General features: G+C 32.5%; 1 protein-coding gene across 6 annotated transcripts in view; it reads right to left on the bottom strand.

The window, feature by feature from the left end:
* Window positions 1-3,048: 3,048 nt before the first annotated feature.
* Window positions 3,049-10,666, bottom strand: part of LOC142982849 (uncharacterized) — a 270,864-nt gene continuing 263,246 nt past the window's right edge. For 4 of the 6 annotated variants that reach the window (XR_012960027.1, XM_076129545.1, XM_076129548.1 and 1 more), the window contains 2 exons: window positions 9,938-10,094; window positions 3,049-6,294 (listed from right to left, as the gene is read on the bottom strand). Coding sequence is in view for 4 of the 6 variants with exons in the window: in XM_076129545.1 (XP_075985660.1) it covers window positions 6,222-6,294; window positions 9,938-10,094 (230 nt within the window). In the remaining 2 variants the exon portion in view is untranslated. Of the gene's footprint in view, window positions 6,295-9,919; window positions 10,095-10,666 lie in introns of all 6 variants that reach the window. The other 2 variants (XR_012960028.1, XM_076129547.1) reach the window with 1 other exon arrangement.

The following is a 10,666-nucleotide window of genomic DNA, read 5'->3' as shown; positions in this document are numbered from 1 at the left end:
TAACATTTTTAATAGAAAAACATGTGTGTATTTCATAAACATACACCTCACCGTCACACACGCAAGAGAGAATAAGAAAAGAAGTAGTTGGAATAATGTAAGACTTTAACTTAATTTTCATGTCACGATGTCATTCCTTGCACCACACAAAAACAAAATGTCGTATAACCATTACAATATCAAACGATATACTACGAAATGGTTTTCAAATAACCGTGGCCGCAGACGGTTCAATTTGAACTGTCTTTGTGCAAACCGGTCTATTAGTTACCGAGTAACATACACACAGATAGGTAAACAAAATTCATTCTTTGAATTTCCTAATTGGATTTTCGACCGACTGTCAGCTGAGCTTACGTTGGTTGTTGCCCAATTTTAAACGAAAGTAAGCTCAAAGTGACTGTTTGAGCTTAGTTTAGCTTGTCAGTTTTTGGAGACTATAAAGGACTGCTTTATGGATTTGTAAATTTGTTGTCTTTGTGAAATCAAAAGGATGACAGGTTTGAAATATGCAAACGTGGTTTGAATGTGTTTTAGTTTTTCGTCAGTTATTGTTCTAAAGCTTTAATTAATATGAATAAAAAAATGCATAAATGCAAAAATTAAATCTATCGTAAGTTGGAATAAAAAGCAGCCAATGATCTTTCACGTAAATGTTACTGCAATGTTCAATTCGCTTAGACTAGGCTGGAAATAAACGTCTATCCTCGAAACAACATTTTTTGTTTTATTTTAAAAGAAGAAACCCGAAGACGTCCAGCCCATATACCGCGAAGCGGTCACTCATCTATGAAATGACCGCGCCAAGCGTTATTTAACCCACAGATCGTTTAGCGATCGCTAGGCACAACGGGGAACAAAAAATATTTTCTTTTTAAATTCATTTTTTGTCTTGACATTTAATATTTGTGATACACAACTGTCACCTAACTAATAATAAAAAATAACAAAGAAGCGTTAAAACAAAGTCTTGTTGTTAAAACGGGGTATAATTCACTTTAATTCATATTTAACTACTCCATCAACAGACGAACAATATAAAACGATGCCTAAAGATCTCAGAATATTCATATTTGAACAATTTCGCCAGCCATTACTTATTAAGATAAGACTCAGTTGAAAGCAAACCTATTACACTAAATATAAGAGACATTTGAAAGCTTCTAATATATTTTCAGATACAATAGCAGCTGGAATTATATTAGTTTTGAGTACTAATTATGAAATATTAGATAACTTTTTAGGTATATTTTTCATAATGTTATATTAGTAAATGTTTTATAGCTGTAAATTGTAGTCAATTATTATATTTGTTTGAAGAAACATTCTTAGTAAATGTACTTAGGTCACTACTTATATTTTGAGCCTTGAGGAATATAATTGTTTTAGACCCCATTTGGCGTTTTCATCGTAAAGTTTGACCTTTTTGACTAGTACATTCCTAAGAAAGTTTTGAAATCTGCGCTGAAAATATTTTCAATATCGTCGATCGAAAATTGTAAGTGTGCGCGAAAATGGTATTAGGATGTTAACATTTTCGTGCAAATATTTTTTACGACTTTCGACGTGACTTATAGAAACAGTCGTGTCTATATCGACTTATTTATTATTTTGGTGATAAAGTCCAATCTTTTGAAAATTTAAAACGCTAATATGTAGAGTTCTATCATGATTATTTTTCCCTCACCAATGAAATTCCTGAAGGTCGTCCAAGGTCACCAGTTGTATCCGGAAAAAATGATGCTGTGCAAAAATTAATTATGCATTTTCGTTTCCTGATGCATCAATAGATCGATACAATCCTATACATTATTTCCACTCTCAGATATAAAATATTTTGAGAGAACATTTCCGTTTAGAAGTTTTTTTCTAAATATAACATATAATTAGATTATGTTATAACATAAGCCTCGTAAGGCGTAATGTCAGAAGATATTAGTACTTCAAGTGATATTTAATATGTCGTCGTACTTATCATATTAACTGTTCTGTAACATAATAATCGACAATTTGATAATATTATGTTCGTGTTTCCTGGAAATATCAAAATTTTGAGATGCTTGTATAATTATAATGTTCGGATTCAATTATGTTTGGTGTCAGTTTGATGCCTGCGTGCCGACATTATATGTTTGAGTTAAATTCTTCTTCTCCTTGTCGTATGGTTAGTGGTCAACCTAGTGTCAAAGTTGTTCAAGCCGCTCATTGACGTGGCTTAACGACTGTTATCTTAATTGACAAAAACCGGAACCGACTTTTTACGTACCCTCCGAAGCACGTAGACACCCTGTTCAAATACCACTATGCGGTCACCCATTTATGGAATGACCGCGCCAAGGTTTGCTTAACCCACAGATTGTTTACCGACCGGTGAGCGCAACTGGCTACGGGCGCCTCTTTGAGTTAAATAATTTTATTGAAAGAGAAGCTCTTTGTGATAAAAATGACTATAACAGCAAATAGCAATAACTAGTAGTCGTCTATCTAGTGTCAAATTGTTCAAACAATTTCAGGATTTTTGACTTGACATCAACCTTTTTTCAAGGGTCGTTTTTGAAAAGTGCCTGATGTTAAACAGCGAATTAGTTTAGATACTGTGATAAAAAATAATTCGTGTATCCGATTCTTAACAATAATGTTTGTCCTTTCAATATATCTTCTACTTGCTGACCCGCGCAACTTCGCTTGCGTCACATAAGAGAGAATGGGTCGTATTTTCCCCGTTTTTGTAACCTTTTTTACTGGTACTCTGCTCCTTTTGGCCGTAGCGTGATGCGACGCCTATAGCCTTCCTCGATAAATAGGCTATCTAACACTGATATAATTAAATTCTCAAATCGAACCAGTAGTTCCTGAGATTAGCGCGTTCAAACAAACAAACTCTTTAGCTTTATAATATTAGTATAGATTCCACCAACTTAACCCAACCCAGTTAACCAGAAGGCAGTTATTTGCGTCACAAAAATTTCATTTGATGGCTCGACTTGGAAGTTGAATCCGAGACCTTTCCTTGAGGGTATAGGGTATAATAAAACAACAGTACACTATAATATAATTTATTACTAATCTTGTTCAGTGCACACTCGTCAAACAATTCAGTGATATAATGGAACGCCGTTTTTATAACTTGTAAGGAAGTCATGATCGTGTGACACTGGCTTTATAGTACCAGTATTTTATGATATTTTGATTTTCTTTCACTATTTATTGTTCTAGTATATGTATGCTAATCGAACTTCGTAATATTAGCTTTGATTGATTTTAAGAGTACTTAAACTGTTAAGGTAGGTTAGGTAAAATTAGGAAATATTTTATGACTTTTGTCACAATAACATCTAGATGTTAAGATTTTTATGAAAAAGCCCTTATTCCATTTTTACAAATATCTGTAACAGAAAAAATACTCATGATTAAATCTTCAATTAATCATAGAGTATTCGGTTTGACTTCTTAAAATATAGTTTTTACTTAATACATAATACTGGGCATCAGAATAGTGTACAGGAATTCTTGGAGTACGAGTAGCAAACACAGTGAACACAGTTTTACTCAGAATATCACTAACAAAAGATATTTTAATTCCGTTTTTTTTGTTTTTCAAAAACACCGTTCCATGTTTCAAATCAACAATTAATAAACAACAAAACATCATTCATCGCATTGAATGGAAGACTATAACTATTAAAATAAGACAATATTATATATTTGTACGGAATAATAAACAATTCGCGCTATCGATAAAAAAACAATTCATATTTCGTACATAAAAACTTTAACATTTCATTCATACTCAAAAATTTATGACTCTCATACAAATTTACGACAGAATTATACATACACACATAAATGTATGGATTATTTTAAATATACTTTCATTTACTTTCCCTTTACTACATTAAGTATTACTCGATTTCTTGAGGCATGTATGACGCAACAGTAAAACTCGACTGTTAGTCAATTAGGACATTATTTCCCGGCATATTTTCATGTAATTTGAGGGATAACCAACACATAAGACTGACATTTTTTAAAATCAGCAGATGATATTTTAGCAACGTTCAATCTAGGTATAGATTACTTAGAAATACAAATGAGACTAAAAATCTATCCGTCTCTCTCTGATTGCCAATAAATAATCATGCTTTCTTGTTTTATTTCATATTTATTATAGCTAAATGCGTGGTTGGAGAACGAAAGGACTCAATGCTTTCGTTCTCCAACCACGCATTTATGTGAAATGTATAATTCTGACATAAATTATACAAAATTGATCGATGATATGACCAACGTTGTGAATTTTTCTAACTATATATCACAAAACAAAGACGAGATATTTAAGCGATTAAACATTATAATAGTAGCTATTATTATTTACATTATTAATAATACTTCATATTTATTTTTTATCATCCAATTATTTTATAAGCTTACATACAGTTAACGCGTAATTTTATAATTATTTGACACTCAATTAAAATACTTTTAGTTATTTGAAAATGGCTTCGAAATCGACAACAGAATTCCAAAATGTTATTGTTTCTTTTCGATCGATTTTCAATAATACTTATATTTAAATAGTAATTATTAATTTTATTCTCATTATTTTATTTCATGCCGCCATTTTCAAATATTTCGTTTCGCAGCGTAATTTTATCGTTATTTTGAACTGCACTTGGACGATGCCTTTATTGTTCGTTTTTATCTTTATAATTATTCAATTACATTATAATTATTATAACTCGAATTATTTCTAACATTTAACATACAATTTTAAGTTCCTCTAATTTATTTATAGAATTAATCCTCCATTTTGAATTCGGCCATCTTGTTTTGATTGGCGCCATTTGCAACTGGAACTTTGTTTTAACATTATTAATAATATATTTTATAATTATTTATCCAAATATATCAAACTTCTATTGGTAAAAACGTGTGCTTTTAAACAATTTTATCGTGTGCCCGTCATATTTTTTATTTTAATATTGTAACTCGATAAAAGAATTTTCAAACAATGTGCACTGTGCTATGAATCCCTTTTTCTATTTTACGGTGATATTATTATTATTAAGTATATAAAATTATCTTTACTAGCCAGAAGTATTTCAAATTACTATAAATTAATTTTAATATGACATACGTAATTAACTGATTCGTTTTATTTATGCAAATAATAATTGATAAATAAAGAAATACATTCCATTGACTGACTGCCTTCTTTTAACGATTTTTAAGTGCTATCATTCATAGTCAAACACATACTTATAATTTGAAATACTACTGGCATCAAAAAATTTAAAACGTTTTATATATTTTTCAAATATAGGTTATAATTATTATAATAATATATCGTCGTCTGTTAAACTTTGGCTTAACGCTATATATTATAATGATATAATATTCTCTATATACAATACTTCCCCTAAAAGGCATAGGATATTAAATACACAGTGGTCCGTTAATTAATATCTAGGAGCCCTAGTTTTACGGGGTTCAAATAAACGATAGAAGAAAGTAGACCGCCATATTTAAAAATAACATTTCCGCAAATTATTGTAAAATGAGTCACCATCCCGAGAAAGAAAAATATTTTGCTATCTATAGGCCTTTATTATTATTATAATTTAAAATATTTATCTATATTTTGTAGTATTCTATGTATTTTTTTATATTTTTAAGTTGCAAGTAATTTGTGATGGTGACTCGATCAACCCATTGTAAAACTAAATGTAACCTTATTTTTAGACTTTTCAAGTGCTCAACATTTCCAAAAACAAATACTTAAAAATGAACTAGACACACCATTATTTCTAAACACAATACCATTAGGAACAATTAAAAGTTTCACACTGATTCTCTTAGAGATACTGAACCAAGTCAAACATTGATAGCTGCTCGATTTTATGCAATATCGAGTATCGAATGTGATGCATACTCAATTTTGCATAACATTTATAATGATGGAGACTCAACTTTTTGACAGCATCGAGTTTTCTGTCTGACTGATACTTATAATTCGTAAAGAAACGCATAACTTCAGAGTCAAATAAAATCAATTGTATATCAAATCGAGTGTCCATCACACAAAAATATTTATAAATAATACATATATTTCTCATAAAGCAGGTACGAAATAATTTACCCTAAAATACTTAAATTAATTCGATTTTTTATTGATTCGACTAGATACCGACTAGGTTAGTTTTTTGACTAGATATTTATAATTATGCAAGGTTGATATTAACTCCGACGCCGGCCACGAACTCGTCCCTTATAAGCGGTAGAAGGGCTGTGTGCCTGAAACAAGAAAACACAATGTTATTTACATGAATCATGCCTTTAAAAACACGATGTTGGGAAAAGAGAGAAGAAGAGAAAATTAAATAAATTTATATGATTTAAAAACGGAAGGTTTAAATTGCACCCAATGTATAGATTAAAATACTTAACAGTTGTTGAGGCATTAGTATTAATTCGTCATATTTATAGTAAAGGAAAATTTTAAGGTGTAATTAAAAAATTATACAGTTAATTAAGGCAAAAAACCACTTGATTTAATATATTATACATATGCCAAATTATAGTCCACCCATATTTTACAAGTCAATTTCACAACACAAGCTCACTGACATTTACCGAGCTCATTACTAAACTACAGCCAAAATACTTAAAGTTATATATTATATTTTACATTAACCTAATCCTGCTCAAATAAATTTAGAATACTTAATTTGGAGACTTAAGTGCCAATTCTACAGAAAGAGTCACAAAATAAACAATGACAGTGGTTTTTTAAATAAATAGGGACATTTTATAAATCCTCTTGGCAGTCGGTCTTTGTCACATCCCTATTAGTGAGTGAAAGGAGCTGACGAATTACTTGTTGCTCTAACCTAAAGATATAGGTCCGGCAAAAAGGGACTCAACTTTTAGGGTGCCTAAATACCTAGAGTAAAGAGTAAGAGTTTTTTGCAACGCAATGTTAAAGATATAAGGGTGCAATTTTTTTTTTAATGAAGTAGTGAAGAAAGTGTATCAGTTTTATTTTTTGGGTTCGTTTAGAGCCTTCAACAAGACAAAATGCGAAATTGTGCTATGATATTTGAGAATTTTTTAAAGAATCCCAAGGCACTAAAAGGCTTCCCTCAAGATTTTTCTCCATTAGTTAATTTTAAAAGTCAACCCGCACTTGGCCAGCGTGGTGGACTCATGGCCTAACCCCTTCTTCTCGTTTGGGAGGAGACCCTTGCTCTGCAGCGAGACTGTAATGGCTTAAAAAGAAAGTTAATTTTAAACGTCCAAAATGAAAGCATACAAGCTCAATAGTTTTTAAAATCGAACTAGTATTTTTAGAAATAAGTTGAACCAACAATCGATCTCTTTAGTCATATAATATCACTACATTATGACCTTTTTTGAACGATAGTAAGCTACGAAAGATAGCTAACCCATAAAATGTATATACCAGAGATTAATGAATTTTAAAAAGGCAATTTGTCTAGCACGGAAGTCGAATCGCAAACTAATGTAGTCACGTACGCACAGTGGATAGTGTCGAGCTTTGAGCTTCACTACTTATTGCGCAGCACGTGTTGTTTGTTGACAACCATGGATAGAAGCAGGGCTGTCACTAAATCATAAAATATAAAAAAATAATCTGCGATTTAATCGATCATAATAATAATTGTAGTGCGTTTTCATTTAGTTCGATAAAATTCGAAGGCAAAAATCTTTATATTATTGTTCCGAAGATAAAAGTAAATAGCGGTGCTGCTCAAATCAAAACTTATTTGTGTAACACTTTCATTCATTTTTCAACTTTCTAAACACCGAATAATAAGAATTTTTACTTTCTAAACCTTGAATAATAAGATTTAAAAACATACATAATAAACATTTAGACGGCAAAGAAAATCTTAAATGTATGAAAGACGATGACGACAAATTTAAAAACCTACTGCATTACCTCAGCCTATAGTACAGCCACAAACTAAGACTATAATCTTACTGGATAACTTATCTAGTTTTGTCTATAAAATTAGTCTATATAATTAACAATCTGCGTTCGTGACAACCCTAATAATATTTACGCGTACTATATGCAACGACATGATTGAATACTCGTTCCAATTGTACATGGTAATTCCAATTTCACAATGCTATTCGTTAGGGGTAGCAATTTTGTGTTTTGCTAGTTAAGCGTAAGGGGTGAGCAAGCAGTGATACGGTTGGTTTATTTTAATAATGTGCAGATTAATTAAGTTTGTTAAATTTTGCTTGTTAGTAAATATACCGGTTTTATAAATAATAACTTTCTGCCCGCAGCTTTGCAATTTCGCCCCCTACAAGAGGGAAGGGGGATTTCCAAAAATCCCCTCTTAGTGCTCCTCTACACTTCCTAACGAATCTTCTTATCAAATTTTAACTTTCTAAGCTCAGTAGTTTCGGCTTTGCGTTGTCCATTAGTCTGTCACTCAGTAACGGAAGAGTTTTATATATATTCATTGATTGATAATCTAGGTGAATGTATTATGCAGTAGGCTTAACTTAGCTGTTATATGGTCAATCCCATCTCAATTGACTCAGCATTTTTGGCTGATGAAGTGAATAACATGCAGTGTACATAGATTGTTAGCACGAAAATACAAGATGCTCTTGGATTGATTCGGATGAAAAAGTACGTGTTTTTAAAATTTAATAGCCATTGTTTTACCAGAATGATATCTAAATCCTTTCAGCGGTTTGACCGAGTTGTATTAGCCTTTCAATTAAACATTAAAAACAAAACAATTAAGTCATATTTTTTTGCTCTCGTTTATCTTTAAATTAAATTACTTTTTCACTCTAGCAACCCTGTACAGGTAGTGACACGGTCTCACAAAGACAATTGTATTTGTTCATCACTTGCTCATGTGGGTCGCGTGCCTACAAATTGATTGAAGGTTAAATAAAGTACGTGAGTAACGTGTCGCGTTGTTGTCTAGATTTGATAACATTTCAGCCTGTAAAGTAGGTTTTCTACTGATTTTCCGTGTTTAGACACATTAGGACATGTTTGGGAGGCGATCTAGGTACATAGATTAAGATTCATATAAACTTACTATCTGGGTTCGGGAAGTAGCAGTTAGAGAGAGAGAGGGAGACAGACACCGATGAAAAATGGTGGATGAAGTTTCAGCCTATTCTGTTAGTGAAATAATGAAAACAATCATAAAGCAATTAACAACACAAAACATAAAAAACAAAACAAAAAAATAACAACACAACATGGACGCTTCGACACGGCTTTTCATCACAATTAAATCTTAAGCTCTGCATGACTTGCACGATCAAATTCAAGCACATTTTAAGTCACTGGCAAACAAGTCTATCAGTTAAGTCATTGCACAACTGCATCTCAATTGTTGTAAGAATTGCATGTTCAAATTAAAGCACATTTGAAGTCACTGGCGAGCAAGTCTTTTAGTCTATAGGTTATTGTTTAATTGCGTCTTAAGCTCTGCATGACTTGCACGGTCAAATTTAAGCACATTTTAAGTCATTGGCGAGCTTTTAGGTCTTTCAGTTAAGTAATTTTATAACGGCATCTCCAACTACGCAAAAATTGCACGTTCAAACTAAATCACATTTTTAGTCATCGGCGAGCAAGTCTATCAGTTAGGTAACTTCACAACTGCATCTCACTTTTTACAAGAATTGCACGATCAAATGTGAGCACATTTTAAGTCATTGGCCAGCAATCTATCAGCCAAGAGAAGTCTATAAGTCTTTAGGTCTTTATCAAAATGAAAGCACGCGTATATTTTAAGTCATTGGCGAGCTTTACAGTCTTTAGGTCGACGACATGATTGAAGCACGCGTATAGCAGACGAGCATCCAAACACAAGCACACGTGTCGTGAGAGCCGCAACAGTCTACCTACCAAGTGAAAGGTACTCACTCGTGCGGCGCGGGCCACGCCGGTGCGTGTTTGTGCGTGGCAGCTCTAGCGCGGGCCAGCAGCGTCATCACGGCACGTTTAGTCGGCGACATGGCCGCGCGCGCGCCGCCCAGCAGCGGCCGCTTGCGCGCCGTGCTCGCAGGCGCCCCACCCGCACCTGCCGCATAATGTGTCTACATGCGTTGTTGTACCAATTGCGGTTTGTTTTGGATATGATAGAAAAAATAACACAAATATAAGGAAACAAAATATTGAATCAGGTTTTTGTTTGTTTAGTTTTAGGGTTTTTAATGAGTTTTGCATAACATATAAAAAAATATTAAGATTTGTTACTTCGTAATGTAAAAAATATCAAGAATTCATGTAGTCCACATGTACATGGTTACCTAATACCCCCAAAGCATCATGCTTACTCGTTTTCAAAATTCGATTTTAATTTACCTGTCCCTAAAACTGTAAGGTTCTTTGCAAAGTCATATAGATTAAATTACCATTTTTTCGTCTTTTTATTTCTGTGATCCACAGAAAGGGCCTGGTTGTTCTTGGTATCCGTTGTTTGTATGTCTGTTAAAATCTCGACACAAGAACAATTCACAATTCGGACGTTATCTTAAAAAACAACTACATATCTGTCTACCTTCTCAAACAAACCACGCCGAAGTCAAACTCAAATTAAAATCAAAACAATTAGTGAAATACCTTACGAGGGTAAATAAAGTGAATCAAGAA

Source organism: Anticarsia gemmatalis, chromosome 22 (genome assembly GCF_050436995.1).
Source record: "Anticarsia gemmatalis isolate Benzon Research Colony breed Stoneville strain chromosome 22, ilAntGemm2 primary, whole genome shotgun sequence".
Taxonomy (NCBI): domain Eukaryota; kingdom Metazoa; phylum Arthropoda; class Insecta; order Lepidoptera; family Erebidae; genus Anticarsia; species Anticarsia gemmatalis.
The sequence above is the reverse complement of the archived record's forward strand: the minus strand, read 5'-3'. Positions and strand labels throughout refer to the sequence as shown.